The sequence below is a fragment of the Tetrao urogallus genome (assembly GCF_951394365.1).
Source record: "Tetrao urogallus genome assembly, chromosome: 1".
NCBI classification, from domain to species: Eukaryota; Metazoa; Chordata; class Aves; order Galliformes; family Phasianidae; genus Tetrao; species Tetrao urogallus.
In genome coordinates this window covers 186,971,072-186,990,108 of record NC_136813.1, presented here as the reverse complement: position 1 = coordinate 186,990,108, position 19,037 = coordinate 186,971,072, and the positions used below count along the sequence as shown (strand labels likewise).

The following is a 19,037-nucleotide window of genomic DNA, read 5'->3' as shown; positions in this document are numbered from 1 at the left end:
AAGTGCAGCCATCAGCCAGGCTGCTCCTAGACAAAGGTCACAGCAGTATTCACTTTGCACTGCTTGCTGGCCTTCAAAACATTTCCAGTAAGGTGCAGCCCTGATGAATTTAAGCCTATAACTGACTTCTTATCCATTGCTTGAGGACCTCTAAGATTTCCCAAGGCACAAGATGGCTACCAATGGAGAAAACATTAACAGGGAGCCTACAAACAGGAGGGGAATCAACTCTTTGAAAGGGTGGATAAAAGCAGGACAAGGGGAAATGGTTTTAAGTTGAAGGAGGGAAGATTCAGGTTGGATGTCAAGGAGAAGTTCTTTACAGAGAGAGTGGTGAGGTGCTGGAACAGGCTGCCCAGAGAGGTTTGGATGCCCCGTCCCTGGAGGTGTTTGGAGCCAGGTTGGATGGGGCCCTGGGCAGCCTGGTCTGGTATTAAATGTGGAGGCTGGTGGCCCTGCCTGAAGCAGGGGAGTTGGAGATTCGTGATCCTTGAGGTCCCTTCCAACCTGGGCCATTCTGTGATTCTGTGAAAAGCAGTCAATAAGGAAAACAAGAGAGGAACTTCAGAGCCCAGCATCTTTTTACGCTATTTCCCAGCCTACATCACAGTGATAAAGGCCCAGGCTAATGAGGGCAGCAGGATTTACTTCTAGTACGCATGGGGGGGCAAGGAGTCCACACCGCACCCATCCCTCGCGTGAGTTTGAGCACCTAAGGAAGAAATGCTCGAAGCATCCCTGCGCTGCTCTCGCAGGCCCAGCCACCGGTGACAACGTCATGCTGTCACACCCCCGTCACGTGGTCACAGCCGCCCGATACACTCCCTCGCTGCTGCCACTCCAAGCCACTAGGGGGCGCTGTGAGCGCGCATGGCCTGGGCGGCCAGCGGAAGTGACGGTTTGTTTTCCTACAGCACTTCCGGCGCGGAGGTGGCGGAGGAGGCCTCAGCGCCATGGATATCCTGAAGCGGGAGATCAGCCGCAAGCGGCAGCAGCTGGAGGACAAGGAGCTGGTGGGGGTGAGGCGGGCTGTGGGGACACCGCGTCGAGGCCTTGCAGCGTCCTTAGGGTTATTTCAGGGTCGGAAGTAAGGCTGAAGGTGGGCAGTAGGAAAGGGTTCCTCACCAGAGGGTGTCGGGCCCTGACACGGGCTTTGCAGGGCACTGGATCCAAGGTGCTGGAGTGCAGGAAGCGTTTGGAGAACGCTCTCAGACGTGAGGTTTGACTTGAGGCTGCTGCTGTGTGGAGCCAGGAGTTGGGCTCGGTGATGGGCTCTCCCATCTGGAGATATTCTGTGGTTCTGTAACTGTGCCCGCTTTGCCCGTCTGCAATTCTCTTCCCTCACTACTTGCAGGGAGCACTGCTGGGACTGCAGAGGAGTGTGTGTGTGCTTTTGAGGATGTCTGAGCATGGATTTCAGCGTTGATGGTTGTTTTGGGTTAGACAGGTGAAAAACAGGGAGAGAACCAGGAATCCATGTCCATAAATTCACAGAATTATTTGACTGTTTGAGTTGGAAGGGAAAGATTATCCAGATCTAACCCCTGCCGTGAGCTGATTGCCAAATTCCAGCTCAGGCTGCACAGGGCCCCATCCAACCTGGCCTTGAGCACCTCTAGAGATGGGGCATCCACAGCTTCCCTGGGCAGCTGTGCCAGGGCCTCAACATCCTTAGAATGAAAGATCTTTTTCCTAATATGTAATCGAAATCAACCCTTTTTTAAGTTTAAAACTATTACCACTTGGCCTTGATGTTAGAGCAAGGGAAGGGTGGTGTTAGAGCAAGGTTTAGGGTGGTGTTTTGGGATTCGGATGGTCTGCGTGATCTGCAACGAAAACGTATTGATTGACACAAATTGGGAGACTGCATTTACTTCACTTTGCTTCTATTGTCAGTTTGAGAACAATATGTTTGAAGATGTAGCTTCTCATCACAGTGTGACAGCACAGATCATAGGCAGTGAGAACGTGCTTGCAAAGGCTTGGATGGCAGTTACCAGCTGCTGTGTGCCTGAAGGGTCTCGTTAAGCACCTTTTATTTAGTTTGAAAAAGCTTGTTTTGTCTGATATGTTTAAACAGTCTGGGCCTCATTGTTCACATCTGAAGGAATCTGAAGGAATCTGTTAACTCACTGGTGCCCTGACCTTACCTGGCAAAGAGAATGTTGATTTTAAAGGCCTGATGAACACACTGTACTTTCAGGCTTATATGTTGCAAAGTCACTTGGTGTTGCTGATTTTCAGAGGTGCTCCCAACTGTGAATGTGGCACCGTAGCCATGTCTGTGAAGAGATGTAGCTGAATTCAACAAGTCAAGTAAGGAGATGTGAGCCTTTTCTGCAGAAGTATTTAAAACTTTAAAATGTTAACAGTTTTCCTGTCTCTTAGGGAAATAAGAAATACTTCAAACGCAGTGAGTTAGCTAAAAAAGAAGAGGAGGCCTACTTCCAGAGATGTGGCTACAAGGTATTGTTACTCTTCTTTCAGGAACTTGTATGTTTGCTTTGATGTCTACATTTTATTATCAACAGTACAAATGTTGTTAATGATAATTGTTGTTCTTTGTTCAATCTGTTGATGTTGTACATAAGCCTGTAAATGAGAAGCCACCTGGAGAGGTATGAGTTTCCAAAACCATTTTCAATGCAGGAAAAGATATGCATGATATACAGCTACTTATGTTTGTGTTATGCTTTGGCTTTTCCTTTTTCTTTGTTTGTTTACTTATTTTGTGGAAAGCATGAAGTGGCTTGGGATCAAAGCTTGTCTCCTTTCTTTTCAGATTGTGCTTTTAGGCATGAACACTGGATCTGATATGGCCACCTCCCAAGAATGGATGCACTGTCCATTCAAAATTTTGCCAAAATGTCCAGAAGAAATCAGTGTAATGTGGTGGATATTATAAAGCTCTGCCAGCTGTCATGCTGTGTGCCTTTCTTCTTTTCGCCATCAGTAACCTTGCACTGAAAGGGTGCAGCACAGCGTTTGTTATCTTGCTGGCAGAACAATTGAAAACGATTGGTAACTGAAGGTGCATTTGGAAACAAATGAGTGATCTGGAAGGCTTTGCCTGCCTTGTAACATATCAGGGAAATTGTTTCCTGAAATGGAAAGAATGCAGTTTTCTTTGCCACTTGTGTGTATGCCTGCCTGCCTGGTTATTGTATGTGTATATTGTATGTGGGGGGATATGCATTCTCTTGAGAAAGGCAGAGATTCACATTCCTGTTTACTGTCCCTGGGCACAAACTGGAACTTTGTTTTCAATTGAACTTCACACGTTCAGTGACTTATTCTGAAACCTTGATCTGCGTGTGAAATATTTGAACATCAATGCCACAGCAATTTTTGGAATGCTGTCATTTAGTCATGGGAACGTGGTCTGTGGATGTGGTCACTCTTCTGAGTGGAAGTGGTGCTTTTTTAGCCTGAATTCTTCAGAACCATACACAGCTTTTAAAATGGGATATCTGTGCTGCTACAAAATGGGTTTTGACTGAAAATGTAACCCTGAAAATGGTTTTAAAATAAGTTGCTTTGTTTGGTATGTCTTAGAGCCTCCCAGATTTCTGCATTTGGTCTTTACTGCATTAATAAGATGTAAAATACAGACTCATTTCTTTTTCAATTGAGGTACTCTTTTGCTTTGTTAGATTTAATAATTATTTCACTTGCTTGAAAAAGAAAGCACTGAAAGCAAAATAACTGCGGTAAAAATATCACTTGTAACTTGGAATCCTACTGAGAGAATGGACCAAATCTTTTTCCCTAATGCTGCAGTTTGTAAGTTCAAATTTGATTACATCCTTCTGCCATCAGTGTATTTATATTTGCACAGTTCCATATTTTCTATCCCGTGTTCTGTATTTTCTGTTCCCTCTCCTGCACTGATGGAAGTTTATTTTTGCCCTCCCTTTATGTGTAAAGCATTGATTTGACTGTCCTTTCCTTGCTTGCTCCAAACACCTGCGACTGTGGGATTGAGTTCTGTGTTTGATAGCATGACGTTGCATAGAGATCTGTGGCTGAATCTTGTATCTGCAGCCATCAGGGAGATCCCTGTGTGCACATGGAACCATGCTGGCTTGGAAGAACATCAACTAGTTTTAAAAACCTGGTTAGCACAATCACCAAACCCTTCAACCTGAATGTACACTGGAAATGACGTCCTGTCCCGTGTGGGGAGAACGCTGCAGATCTGTGTAGGATTAAATAGGATTATTCCCTTTTAGTGAGACCAGAAAGGAAATAAGTCCTAATCTGGAGTCTAGGAAAAAACGTGATGTGTTTGGGCACTGGGAATGTTTCCTGTTGTAGGAATGTTAGCCAGCATCTGCTCCTGCTATTAGAAGTGAGGGAGCCATAGTTATGTCACTGCTGTCTCGAAGTTAGTTTAATCAGACAGGACCCTGCTTGATCCCAGCACCTTCTTTTAGGTTAAAAGAAGCTGTTAAAGAGATGCTGTCTTTTTGGGGAAGTGTCGTTCTCTTTTTCTTCTTTTAATTTATTTTAACCTGCAAGAAACTGTACACAATCTTGGTAGGAAGGTGTTTAAAAGCATCTTATATGTACTTTATGTACATACTACATATGTACTTTAAACAGATCTCTCAAAACCCAGCAGAAAGACTGCGTCCTCGCTGATGGTGCTGAGCTCACTGAAGTTCTCAGTGACAGAAGATCTCAGGCTGGCTGCAAGTAGCAGCAGCTCCCTTCTCTCTCTGCTCTTAGCTTTTCATTTCTGCCCTTGTAGCCGTGTGTGTGTTACTGCCTGGTGAGCTGGATGAGGAGATTAAGTGGGCTGAGAGGAGTTTTTAGTTTTGTTTGCTGGGTTATTTCCCATTTGAATCATTTCTCCCATCTAATTCATCACATAGTGATGCAAATACTTTTGCATAGGTAAAGAGGGTAAGGCAGGGGCAGGAACCAACAGGCAGAGAGGGTGAGTTTGCTGTTTTTGGCACCAGTGCTGACACGTGATTGACAAACCTTAGCAATTGCCCTTTCCTGTTGCAGGTTGCTTCCTGCAACCTGCAGAAGTCAGTTTCTGGTAAACACTGATGCTTTTGAAAGCTTTCATTGCTCTGTGAAATGGACAACAAAAACTCTGAAAGAAAGAGATTTATAGTCATATTACAATCTGTATTCCACAGTTCCTGTACATTTACACTGCTATGGATGTGTAGGTTTATTTTGCTCATGAGTAACTCTGTCTGTTATACGTAGGTGCAGCAGCAAGAAGAGGAGGAGAAGCCTCTGACTTCAACAAATCCAGTGCTGGAGCTTGAACTGGCAGAAGAAAAATTACCAATGACTCTTTCCAGACAAGAGGTAAAATCAACAGCTATAAGCAAACTACTTCACTGTGCAGAACATGCATCTGAAATTTCTTGGTAGGACTTTTTTCTGGTGATCTGTGCTTTTTGTGTCTGGTGGTATCAAATAAAAATTTCCATTGTGCAATCAGCAGTTAGGGGCAGTATTTACCCATCAGGGATCTCCTGTCCATGTGAGTGCATCTGGAGGTGCAGATGGATGCAGCATTTTTGTCATGTGGGTTTGCACATAGGTGATGTGATGTGTTACAGCTTTTTCAGATGACCCCTAGAACAGCGTCCTGTTACTTGGATAATGCTGACAGTGGCACGGGGAGCTTCTCAAATCTTTATTTCTCTCAGTTTCTTTTCTTTGTAGCTTTTTGATATGAATCCAATTTCCAGAACTGAGTTTAGGAAACTTGTCTTGATTTCTGTGAGGGGAAAGAAAGTCCTGAAGCTGGAGCAACTGGTGCATTCTTTGTTCTTTCTGAGGATAAGAACAGTGGTGTAAATGTGAGTTCATAAAACAGATCTGGACAACGAAGCAGCAGAGAAGTAGGAAGTTCAGAAGTAAAGTTTACGTGCAGAATAAAATCTACTCCTGGAAATACTGCAGTGCTCAGCTGAGATCATTCAGGATGATGTTATTGTTGTCCCTTTGCTTTTACAAAACACTTTGGGCACAGAAGTTTTAATGTGGGTTATTTGTTTCATGTTTGGTTCGAGATTTGGTTGGTTTGTCCTGTCAGTACAGTTGGTTACGTGATGGTGTGAGATGAAGTGCAAGCTCTTCTCTTTGTCACCAGAGTGTTTCCTGGTGATTGTATCAGTAAGCTTATTGCTTGATACACCAAACGAAGAGTTGTAAGTGTAAACAGATTTAACAGGCAATGCATGCAAGAAGAAACTGGGAAAATAAAGTTTGCTTTTCTGCTTTGCCCATAACCTTGCAAATCAGCCAAGGGAGGCTGTTACACCTCAGCTGTAGCTAGCCTTAAAATAATTATCACATTAGATGATGGGATTTAATGTTTACCAAATGGTAAGGATGAGAATTTCCAACCAGTCTCCCAAATGTGCTGGGACAACATGCAGCCCAGTCAGCAGAGCACTTTATTGCCTGCGACAAATGAGAGCGAGTGAGATGATTGTCAAGTTCTTCTGTTGCTTTGGAAATGGTATTTAAGCTCTGCCAAGGGGATGATTTTGATGTATTTGTTTAAACAAGTGAGAGCAGGAAGAAGTTGGGATATACGAAACAGTTTGGGGTTTGTGCAAGATTTAGGTTGGTGATATTTGGGATGACCTTTCATTGAAACGCCGTGGGAATTTTATATTTGGATTGTAAAGCGTCTAGAACGTTTTTCTGCTGCTTAAAATATTGCCATTTCCTCTCCAGTCCAGCACAGCTTGTTATTTTAAGCTAAGTAAATAAATCCAGCCTTCAGGATTTTATTTTCCTTCCTTTATGAGTTTGTGTAAGGGAATATTTGGATTCTCTTCAGGTTATCAGGAGGTTACGGGAGAGAGGCGAGCCGGTCAGACTGTTTGGAGAAACAGATTATGATGCATTTCAACGTCTGAGGAAGATAGAAATTTTGGCACCTGAAGTGAACAAGGTAAGACCAGCTGGCTCCTGGTTACTAATTTATGGTGGGGGAACCTGGGAGGAGTGCTTTTAACGTTCTGTGCATGATTACAGCCCAGTAAATCAGCCAGTTCCACCACAGGAACCCTTAAAGCCTTTTTGATTGAAAAAGAGGGCCTCCAGGTGGCAGTGAAACCCCAGACATGCAGTTGCCTGCTTTGTAACCAGCAGAGAAGGCAGTAATTTGCTGTTAGAACTAGCCTGTTTGGATAGGTAAGGAAGAGGGGGAATGCATCCTGTATTTCTGGTACAGAAATGAATTTTCAAATCCCTCAATTCTAGAGCTGTAACTTCTTACAGAAACTTCACTCCCACTGCTTCCTTTTAAAGTGGTCACTGACTTCAGAAATGACTAAAATATGTACGTTCCAGCTTACTGATCTAATCCTTCTGGCTTCACGTTGATTAAGTGAGGAGATTGGGAATTTGTTGGGATATGTAGGGATTTGCAATGGGGATTTGTTTTGTATTTACTATTGATCAAATTTGCAACCCAGCTAAGAGTACAAAGCTGTGAGTTTTCTTCCATTATTTGTAACAAACTGAATAATTTGACAAATTGCTGCTGGGGCTGCCCAGAAAAAGAGCACTTTTTCCTCTTCAAGTCCTTTAAAGAAGGATAAACAGATAAGAGTTTCTAAAAATAATTTTGCTGACAAAAGTTTCCTCCCTCTCATTGTTATGTGTGGTAAAATTATTGATGGCAGTTGTAGAAGTTTCAGGAAGTAGCAAGGTTATAAATAGGATTGTGATGGATTTCTGCATGATGTGCTTCAGTCACTGCCATTGTTGTCTGTTAGTTGAGAGCGTGGGTAATTGTTACAACCAATTTGTGGGTCAGATATTTTTAAACTAGTAAGTGATTGATAAAAATGTGCCAGAAAGTCATGGATGGTGATGGAAGAGTGGAAATAACTGTGCATGTGTATTCCAAGAGGAGAGCCTGAATTGGTCTTAGGGTGAGAAATGTCATTCTCCTTTATAGAGCTTTAAATTTTGTTTCATATTAAGAATGTGGATCCTCTAAGCCAGGTTCCTTTTTCCATTTGTAAGCAGCTCTTAACTTCTAGTAGCAGTTTGAAACCATATGTGTAATCTCATGTGTTTGTAGAATTTGGCTTTTGTTAAAAACAGAAGTTGGGTGCTCACTGTGACTGTTCTGAACTGGTTTTATTTGCGCTTTTTTTTTTATGGCATTTTTTGGAAGGGGGGGGGATTGATTCCCCACCCCCCTACCCCCCCCCTCTGCGCTTTTTTTTTTTTTTTTTTTTTTTTTTTTTTTTTTTTTTTTTTGCAAACAAATCATTTCTTATCTTTTCTAGGGCCTGAGGAATGACCTGAAAGCTGCCTTGGATAAGATTGATCAGCAGTACTTGAATGAAATTGTAGGTGGCCAAGAAGCAGGAGATGATGACTCACAGAATGACTTGAAAGTCCATGAGGAGAATACTACTATTGAAGAACTGGAGGTATGTGGTGGGTAATTAATTTAGAGATTTTAGGTATATCATGCTGTTGTATTGTTGTGAGAAAGCTTCAGTATTGTTCAGAGTTAACCTAGTTTACAGCACCTAGTTTAGGCAGTCTGAAAAGTCCTTAAATATGCTGTTTGGAAGTGAATACTGCTAAGGCTTGAATTGCAGTATGAGTGCCTGGTGTTTGCTTACAGCACCTCATCAGAAATGGGGAAAGAGCAGCAGGCAAAACAGTATTCTCCCTGCAAGGGTTTTGGGAGTCAAGAATTAAATGCAAAGCTATTGCCTGATGACAAAATCCGAATCCTTTCCAATGAGTATTTGAGAAGGTGATGAGCTTAGAGCAGATGCATTTTCCTTATATAAGAAAGATGGGTTCTCAAAAACAGACACATGGAAAGAGAGTTTATATATAGACTTTTGGGGTAAAGAAGTAAAAGTTAGAAGTAGGCAGTTCACAGCAAATACAGAGAGTACTGTGAAGGTATGGCCCATAAATGGTGAGCGTGAGTGCTGGGCTTTGAAAGAACAGGAAAATTCAGCACCTGGCATTTTAGGCTGGTATTTTGAAAAGCACATTAACTTGAGCTAAAGAACTTTACCCTTAATCTTCAGAACTCTTTGCTGAAGTTAATCTTCTTAATGTCCCTTCAAATCAGAAGTAATCTGATCTATGACTGAGAGTTGAAACGGATACGTTTTTGTTAGGAGGCAGCCTTGCCTCCCTTCTTAGGGCACCGTGGGTTCTGGAGTAAAGGAATGACACTTCTAGAATGGATACCAGTTGTGATAGGGCTGCTTTTATCAAACTCTTAGTTCTCACAGCATCCCCTTTTTGGGATGATGTTACGGGCTTGATTTGAACCATGAAAGTAATGCTTCATTGGAAAAGTTTGTAAGCATGCTTCTGTAACTGCATTCCCTTGCAGAAAAAGGATTGCATTGAATGTTCCACAGCTAGGAGGCTTTAAAAATATGTCATAGTTTGGAAATGTGAGGACAATGGAAAGAAATTTTAAATCCCAAGTTTATCTACTGGAAAATGTTTCTAAAAATTGATGTTAATATTAACAGTTCCAAGGTTTTGGCAAGAAGCTAGAGCACTGGAGCATGGTAGTGTGGTTTTCTCTTTGTTTTTTGGATTGATTCCCTCAACGTTGCAGTTAAAATTAAATGAACCCCCAAATGCATCAGGGAAATAAAATAACTTCAAAAAAAAAAGAAAGAAAGAAAGAAATGAGAATTAAGTAAATTGGAGTATTGTGTTCAGTTCTGAGGCTCCCACCACAAAAAGAACATTGAGCTGTTAGAGCAAGTCCAGAGAACCATGGGGATGATCAGAGTGCTGAAGCACCACTCCTATGAAGAAAGGCTAAGAGAGATGGGCTTATTTAGCATGGATAAGAGAAGGCTCTGGGGAGATCTGGTGGCAGCCTTACAGCACATAAAGGGGGCATAAGGAAAGACAAGGAAGGCCAATTTGTCAGGGAGAGTGGTGGTAGGACAAGAGATAATGGTTTTAAACTAAAAATAAGGTAGATTGAATTTAGATCTGAGGAAGAAGTTCTTCATTTTGAGGATGCTGAGGCACTGGCACAGCTGCCCAGAGAAGCTGTGGGTGCCTCATCCCTGGAGGTGATGAAGGCCAGGTTGGATGGGCAGCCTGAGCTGGTGGAAGCTGTCCCTGCTCATGGCAGGGGGTTGGAACTGGATGGTCTTCATGGTTCCTTCCAACCCAAACCATTCTGTGATTGTATGGCTCTGGGGATCTCAAAAATGCAATGCACCCACAGTTTGCCTTAATTCAGTGCTGCTAGACAGCTGCTAATTATACCAGTGATTTTGTAGTTAATGAACGAAAAATTACCGTTGTATTGACTGCTCAGAAATAATCATCTTGGCTTTTTGACTGGAATGCTTTTAGTAGAATAATGGGTCTCATAACATATATGGCTGTTTGTTTCTTTCAATTTCCCGCTTGATGCTTAGGTTTATTAGTAGAACTTCAGTTCACATTCTGCTGTGCTGGTGGCAAGTATCTACATAATGTGGAAATCTTTGTCTTTTGACTCCTATTCCAGGCGTTGGGAGAGTCCTTAGGACGGGGTGATGACCACTATGATATGGATATTATCACAAAATTCTTGAAGGTAACCCACTCTCACAGATGTGTTAAGCTATGAGATACCTTTTATTATCATGCAGATACATTTGGTGAGCTTCCATCTGCTTGGAGAGGTAAACTTTCATTGTGCCGGAGATATTTTTGCCTTTTTGTAGTGCTTGATACTCCATTGCCTTGGTCAGTGAAGTAGTGACTGCTGTGAGACGTGGGCAAGAGCTCTTGGCAGAGGAGAGCAACCTTCTTCAAAATCTGCCTCTACTCTTCTGAACAGCTCTGATGTTGACTTGCAGATGATAACTGAGGCAGTTGAATGCAGTTTCTTCTACCACTACTGCGTTGAAAACTTCCAAGGAGTCTCTATCTGCTCATTCTCAGAAGTTGTTCTGATACAACTGTATCATCTTCATACATCGCTGCTCTCCTAATGATCCCCTTCACCTTGGCAGCACTGATAAGTCTGTCATTGTCTCCTGGTTTTCTACGTGCACTCTTTTTTTTGCTCACACTCCCACCTCCTCCTCCACAAGATTCTGTGGTAGCATAGTTTTTCCTATCCCCCTCTGCCCGTACAGCTGAAAGAGGCTTTTTGCCTCGTGGATTCAGTTTTCTCCGAGGAAATATTCCTTTTGCTGTGCTGGTTTAAACCACTGTTCCGTCCGCTTTGGCAGTGCGGGCGCTAGGTGGCACTAGGACACAGATTTGCTTGTTCCCTGTGCAGTTTCTTCTTGGAGTTTGGGCGAAGGAGCTGAATGCCAGAGAGGACTACGTGAAGCGGGGAGTGCAGGGAAAGCTGAACAGTGCCACTCAGAAGCAGACAGAGTCCTACCTGAGGCCACTCTTCAGAAAACTTCGGAAAAGGGTGAGTCACTTCTAGATGTCAGTGTCCTCTAAGGCTTATTTTAGTTGCTGCTTTCAAAGCACCCAGTTGTTAATGTCCTTCCTTAAGGTAATGTTATTTCAGCTGAAGGTGAGAGGGTGAATGAGGTGGTCAGGGTTTCTTTGGCCAGAGCCCATGACTCCCAGTTTTGACCTTTTTATCTTGATCCATGAGTTCTTCTGCTTACCTACCTCTTTTCCAGGTGCTGCTTCATGTATCACCTGTTCATTGGGTTGCCAACATGATAGAAAATAGGGACTGTATTTTGCACTTTGCCACGAGCTACAAGGTGTAACCGCTTCACCTCTCTTGCTTCAGATCCTTCATCTAAATAAGGAAGATGTTTTCCTTCATTGAAGTCCTGAAGCTAGGGAAGGTGCTCATCTTTGTATAAATGCTGAGTAGGGTGATTTTCCTGAGCTGCATATTCTGATGTAAAGCTGTTTGTTCTCCTTTTTTTTTCTCTCATAGACACTTCCTGCAGACATCAAAGAATCAATAACAGATATTATAAAATTCATGTTGCAGAGAGAATATGTGAAGGTACGTTTGTTTGCTCTCTTCCAGCTTGTTTAGGCTGGCTGGCTCCGATAGATTGAAGTTGCAAGTGAACATTTTTCCTTTTGCATCTTAAAGACATGTAGCTGGAAATCCACCCAACATATATTCAAATAAAATGAGAACAGGCTGTTAACGGTTGGGCTTCAGACAGTGTGTGATCCACAGTTTGTCAGAAGCATTTCTGAGGTTGGTGAAACTGCAGAGCTTGCAAGCACCAGTAGGATTTCAGAGATGGTTCCATTGCAGAGGAGTAGTGAGTTGGAACCCTGATATTGAAAGGTTAAATCGCAGAATTGTAGGGGTTGGAAAGGACCTCAGAGATCATTGAGTGCAACCCCCCTGCCAACGTAGGCTCCCTAAATCAGGTTGCACAGGTGGGCATCCAGATGGGTCTTGAATGTCCCCAGAGAAGGAGTGGGATGTTGATTAATTAATTAGCTATTAGGGGAATTGAGTTACTGAATACGAGACACCGTCCCTTTCTTTGGCCATACTCATGTTAGCTGGTCTGTTAAGGTCAAGATAAGTTAATGAAAAGGTTTTTGGACAAAGTCTGCTCACTTAAAGAGGCAGAAGTACTTTGGCACTTGAGATGAAAGGCAGCATTAGCTTTTGTTTGTAGCTGCCTCAAGAAATGGAACTCAAATTGTGACAGCATTTGCTTAAGCAACCAGTGTATGCAGAACTTCACTTTTGTGTTGCCTTTGGTCTTATAGTATTTCTTGTTGAAGTCCCAAGGACTTGGGTTAATTTGTCTAGTAAGCAAGCAAACCTGCTTTTGTGATTGAAAAAACTTCAGATGCCCTCAGGCATGTTTAAATCATTTTAAAGTAGAACTAAAAGCGTGGGATGTATGATAGTGGGGTTTTGTTTGGGAGCTTTGTTTTTTCTTTGGCTATCATCATTATGCTGAAATTCCCTTTCCAGTGCCTTCCCAACACAGCAGTGAGTGTGCAGGAATGCAGCGTACCTCCTCAGTAAATCAGCTCTGCTGCTCTGTCTCACAGGTGCTTGGCTGTATGTAAACTTCACAGACTGATTTAGGGGAAGGCTGAGTATACATTTGGAAGCTGTCTTGTTTTGGTGTTTGTTTTTAGTGAGGCTAATGAGCCTTTTGCTTTTAAAGATCCTCATGCCATTTTCCATTTTGCTTCTGAGGAGATTTGTGTCTGGCTGCATCCTGCTGTCTCGTATGTTTGTTGTTTTTTCCGCTGTTCAGCCGACTGAACGCTCCCAGCCCCTGATTGTTTCTGCTTTCTTAGATGACATTCTTTAAAAACACGAGTTTTGAAATCAACTTGTGATAGCAGGCAAAGAGCAGAATGCAAGCTGCCTACTCAGCCTCAATTAACCCTTTTGTGACATTCTTAAAAGGGTCTTTAATTGTCTGCTCTCATACAGTGCTTCATTACAGAACCACGTGTCAGTCAGCAAACAGATATCTGACTGAGGCTGCTGAGATGCTGCCTCGTGTAGGTGAAGGCAGAGTCCTGCCCCTTCTTCAGATTTGCTCCCAGCTCTCTTTCTGCACCCTCAGTTACTCACCTCCCAGTTTGTGCCAGTGCCAAATGTGAGGAAGCTGCACCCACTGGTCACGCTTGTTACTTCTGATTGTGTAGTCTCTGAATGGGAGATGGTAAATGAACTCTTCATCAGTGAGCTTTCTGGCTGCTTGCTAGTAGGGGAGGAATGTCCTGCACCAAGTGGTCCTTGAAGCTGTGTTTCTGTGATTGCATGTGTTTTTTTTCCCCTTTGTTTTCCTGGTTCTCACTCGCTATGCTGCTTTTTTAAGCTCTATCATCTGTGCCTTTCTGCCTTTCTTTGTGTTTGTCTTCCCTTCATGTTTTATTCCCTTTCTTCCTCAGGGCCCGTGTCTGCTTCAGCTCTATATTAAGAAATGAGGTCTGCTCTCTTGGTGGTGAACTTGCAGATTCATTCAGTGCTGCTACTCCGTTCATAAACACTGTTATAAATGTGCTTCTTTGACCCAGTTTTGTAATGGATCTGGCTCTCAGCCTCTTTGGAAGCTGGCTGCTCTCCCTCAACACTCCCTGATTTAGTCTATAACCAAAATAGAAAAGGTAGTGTAGGTGAGCACAGCAGAACAGCTGATGGGAACCTGAGCAGACTGCATTGAAAACATCTGATGCCCTTTCTGTTGTTGCTAAGTGTGCCTAGCCCTGTATTTCTTCAGGCAAACGATGCCTACCTCCAGATGGCCATTGGGAACGCGCCGTGGCCCATCGGTGTCACCATGGTGGGCATCCACGCTCGAACGGGTCGTGAGAAGATTTTCTCCAAGCACGTCGCCCACGTTCTCAATGATGAAACTCAAAGGAAATACATTCAGGTAAGGCTGACTGTGGAAATCCAACCGTTTGGGTTTGGGGATTAGGGAATCTTTGAGAAATGTTAGCTTTGTAGTTGTGAGTGATGGGGTTAAAGAGTTCCAGAAGCAGTCATAGAATCATAGAATGGCCTGGGTTGAAAAGGACCACAGTGATCATCCAGTTCCAACCCCCTGCTGTGTGCAGGGTCGCCAACCACCAGACCAGGCTGCCCAGAGCCGCATCCAGCCTGGCCTTGAATGCCTTCAGGGATGGGGCATCCACAGCCTCCTTGGGCAACCTGTGCCAGTGCTTCAATCACCATCTGTGTGAAAAAAGTCCTAATATCTAACCTAAACCTCCCCTCCAGTTTAAAACCATTCCCCCTTGTCTTATCACTATCCACCCTATTAAACAGCTGTTCCCCCTCCTGTTTATACACTTCCTTCGAGTACTGGAAGGCCACAATGAGGTCTCCCTGGAGCCTTCTCTTCTCCAAGCTAAACAAGCCCAGTTCCCTCAGCCTTTCCTCACAGGAGAGGTGCTCCAGCCCTCTGATCATCTTAGTGCCCTCCTCTGGACCTGCACCAAGAGCTCCATGTCCTTCCTGTGCTGGGGACCCCAGGCCTGTATGCAGTACTGCAGATGGGTCCTCACAAGAGCTGAGTAGAGGGGGACAATCACCTCCCTCTCCCTGATGGCCACCTCTTTTTTAATGCAGCCCAGAACACAGTTGGCCATCTGTGCTGCAGGCACACACTGCTTGCTCATGTCCAGCTTCTCATCTACCAGACCCCCAAGTCCTTCTCCACGGGCTGCTCTCCAGGAGGTCTCCCCCCACTTTGTATAAATACCTGGGATTGCCCCGACCTGAGTGCAGCGCCCTGCACTTGGCCTTGTTGAACCTCATTGGGTTTTCAGGGGCCCACTTCTCCAGCCTGTCCGGGTCCCTGTGGATGGCTTCCCTTCCTTCCAGTGTGTGAACCGCACCGCTCAGCTGCTGTCATCCACAAACCTGCTGAGGGTGCACTCGATGCCATCATCTGTGTCACTGATGAAGATGTTGAAGAGCACCGGTCCAAGACTGACCCCTGAGGGACACTGCTTGTGACCAGCCTCCACCTGACACAGAACCGTTGATCACAGCTCTTGGCTGCATGCAGCAGTTGTCTTAGTTTAAGTCAGAGTACAAGGGCCATGTAATAGATGGAGCTGGGCCTGCGTGCTGTTCAGTCTCATGGATTTTTTCACATCTTGTGCTTGTGATCCTGTATTAGCACCAAGTGTGAACACACACACAGGAATTGGGTGCTTCATCTCTCCTCACACGGTGAGCTGTGTTTGCCTTCTGCCAGTTGCAGTCTCACTGACATAAGGCCCTCCTGGCTGAACCGTGAAGCCTGAGGGCAGCATTGTGGAGCTCAATGCTATCAGGAGAGGTTTACACAAATACCTTCCTGCTGCAGCTCAGCGACTCCCACTGCAACTTCTGCAGATGTCTGCAAGCAGATGGCTTGCAAAATACAACTTCCTCCTCTGTCTTGACTTTCTTTGGGGGATACAAGAATAACCTTTGATTTCAACTATAGCTTTTAGTATCATAACTGGAGGAAATACTGTGAAGTCAGAGGGAGCTCCACACATTTGCAGAGCCAACAAATGTGATCATTCTGCTGTGAGGTGGTATGTGGATTGCATATCTTCAGAGACAGATTGCACTTGATTTATTTTATTACTTGCTTGGCATTATCTGATGGACGAAGTAGCTTATGTGTGGTGCCTTTGGATCTCTTAACCTACCTGGAAAATGCAACTTGTATGGATTTTCCCAGCTTGTTCCCTCTGTTTCGGAGGGTTGAAAGAAATCTTGTTCATCTTCCCTCTGCATTTTGTTTCTCTGTGAAGTAGATACACTTCTGAAGTACACAACTTACTGATGGGCCAAAACAAAGTTGGTTTTAACTTCTTGTTCTTCTTGATTTTAAATACAAGGTCTTCTATAGTTGGTCTGGTTCAAACTGGATCACGTGGAGTATGATCTCTTCTCACAGCTTTGAACTCGGGATCATACACAGTGAATTTGCAACACTGACATCTCTCACAATGAGTCTTTATGGTTTTAGGATATGTTTTCCAGATTCCTGCTGGCACTGAAAATATCAAAGCCTCTTCTGTCTAATTGTTTTCCTTTACAGTTAGATGTTGAAGATCTAATGACAGGCACTTTGCTTTCTGCTGTTGTGGAGTTATAATATCATTGCCAAATTATGCTACCACCACAGCAGTTTCTCTCCTTCTTTGTTAGACCTCTGTGTGTGACTTAAAGAGAATAATGATGGTATTTCTGTCATGTTGGTTTTTGGCAATCAGTGTCTTGAAAGAACTGAGAAGTCCATGGTCTGCCTTTGTTTTCCTCCACTGCAGTGGGATCGAGTGTGGTAACACTATGGGAAGGGATGACACCTCTGCTCTCCAGAAATGGATTGGGTTTTTTTTCTCCTCAGTCATTCAGCTTGTTTTGGTGTCAGAAATCATTTTTTGCTCTTGAGAATTACTTAACATCTCAATTTTCAGGGTTATTGTACACGTGGTTTGTTGTAATGGCATTTCTTTCTGCCTTGGTGAAGAAGAGGGCTTAAAGTATTACTGTGGTTCTTCACCATGAATGTATCACCAAGAATGAAACTTATGATCTCTTCAGTTAATCCACGAACTCCTTTAATATTTGAACTCGTAGAATCTTACAACCATCCAGGATAGAAAAGACTTCCAGGAACGCCACATCCGGCCATCAGCCTGAACTGCAGAGTCTCACCCTACGCCGTGTCCCTCAGGGCCATGTCCACACATCTCTAAAACACATCCAAGGATGGAGACCTTGGGGAGCCACCTCCCTGGGCAGCCAATGCCTGACCACTCTTTCAGTGAAGGGATTCAACCAGATGTCCAGGCCTGGAGCCATTGGCCTTCTTGGCCACCTGGGCACAGTGCTGGTCGTGTGCAGCTGCTGTGAGGGGCACCCCAGGTCCTTCTCTACTAGGCAGCTTCCCACGACTCTTCCCCGGGCCTGTATTGCTGTGTGGGGTTGGTGGGAGCCAAATGCAGCATTTAGGCTTGTTGAACATATTTGTAATAATTAGCACTTTTCAGAGAGAACTGTTGATAAAACTTAAAATAATGGAATACCAATTGAGTAAAGAAAAGAAATGAAATAGCAGCCATTTGCTTTTAATTCTTCTCCTTAAGCTGAAAAGTAAAAATAGGCTGTGTGACAGCTGCAGTTTTATGAGAGAATTGTCTTTGTTTTGTTCATCTCTAGGGGCTGAAGAGGCTGATGACCATTTGCCAGAAGCACTTCCCAACAGACCCATCGAAATGCGTGGAGTACAACGCTTTGTGAGGCTCTGGGTGACCAAGCATGCCTCACACTGTCATCTCCTGGACTCAGAGAGCACTGAGGAGATGGAGCAGTTTGTGCTTTACACCAACAGAAACTGAGGGTGGGCTTTGCAAGAAAGCATAAAGCAGATTTCTCTTTGGCTTCCTTTGAACAAGCCCCACTTGGGTAGATTTCTTTTTCAGTCTTTACGCTGACCAGATCCCAGCTCCAGCTTTGTAAGGGTGGGGTGGCCACGACCAGGGGGCACTGGTCACTGATTGTGACCCTCACTTCTACTTCAATTTGCTGTTCCCAACGCTGTGCAGGCCGACCTCAACCAATCTGTTCTGCCTCGGAGCTGTAGGTGAGACTCAGAGGCCGTGTGGAGTTTGTTGGCTGCTTTCCCACTGGAGGCTGATGTGGGAAGATGGGGAAGCAGTCAAACTTCAGTCTTGTTATTTCTGTAAATAGGAAGATTTTAATGGCAAATCTTTCATGTGGTATTTGTGGGGAAAGAAGAAGTTTATATATTTCTCAGCTGAAAAATACACCCAGTTTCAGTGGAAAGAGTTTTTGATCTTGAGTACATCTGATTTGGCTTGTTTTTTTTTTTGTTGTATAATGACATTATTAATATAAACCTCCTGAGCTTGGGAGAAGTTATCTTGTGGCTCTTCAGGCTTCCAAATCCTGTTTTTATACATCTGGAGAAAATTCCGGTCTGCTGGGCATTGCAGAGAACATAATTAGGGCCTCCCATGCCCAGGTACAGCATTTGTAGCAGCCACAGATCTGTTCTGCTGGATGTTGAATTTCTTCTTGAGCTGTTGGTGCCCTCGTTGAAGGAGTTTAGAGCAGGTGTTCACAGCGAGGTCCGATGCTGGGGCTGTGTGCTGGCTTGGCTTATCTCAAGGAGCTTCCCCAGGTTCTTCTGGAGGCTCTGCATTCTGAAGGGCTGCTTCTGACTTACAGGTCCTTCAGTCTGGTGCGTCTGACCGCAGCGAAAACGTCAAGAGTTTAAACAGTTTAGAAGTAATAAAAATGAGGCTGACGAGGTCTAAGTGGAGCCTGGGGGGGCCTTGGGGAAACAGAGGGGGATTTGTGGGGAGAAGTTGGGCAGATGTTGAGAGCGTGGAAGAGTTTCATTAACATTGGTGCCTGGGGATTTCTTCTGCAGTGTAGAGAGAGCATTTTTACAACAGAAAACATTTACAACACCACAACTTTATCCCTTTCCCCACCCAGATGATTTCCTGAGCTGTTTCTAAATCTTTACCCTGACCTTCGTTTTGAACTCTTTAAATAATTGAGATACAGTATTGTCTTC

At 44.0% G+C, this 19,037-nt stretch overlaps 1 protein-coding gene across 6 annotated transcripts; it reads left to right on the top strand.

Moving 5' to 3' along the window:
- Positions 1 to 953: 953 nt before the first annotated feature.
- Positions 954 to 17,731, top strand: PRPF18 (pre-mRNA processing factor 18; the record flags this gene model as incomplete). 6 transcript variants are annotated; one of them, XM_079542315.1, is made up of 11 exons in its annotated part: positions 954 to 1,019; positions 2,389 to 2,466; positions 2,592 to 2,618; positions 5,227 to 5,331; positions 6,824 to 6,937; positions 8,289 to 8,435; positions 10,523 to 10,591; positions 11,285 to 11,425; positions 11,915 to 11,986; positions 14,199 to 14,354; positions 17,651 to 17,731. In XM_079542315.1, 11 exons carry the CDS (start codon positions 954 to 956, stop codon positions 17,729 to 17,731), a joined length of 1,056 nt encoding a protein of 351 aa, XP_079398441.1. The 6 variants fall into 6 exon arrangements, with proteins under 6 accessions (XP_079398441.1, XP_079398442.1, XP_079398444.1 ...); XM_079542316.1 differs by lacking the exon at positions 2,592 to 2,618; XM_079542318.1 differs by lacking the exon at positions 11,285 to 11,425.
- Positions 17,732 to 19,037: the final 1,306 nt, after the last annotated feature.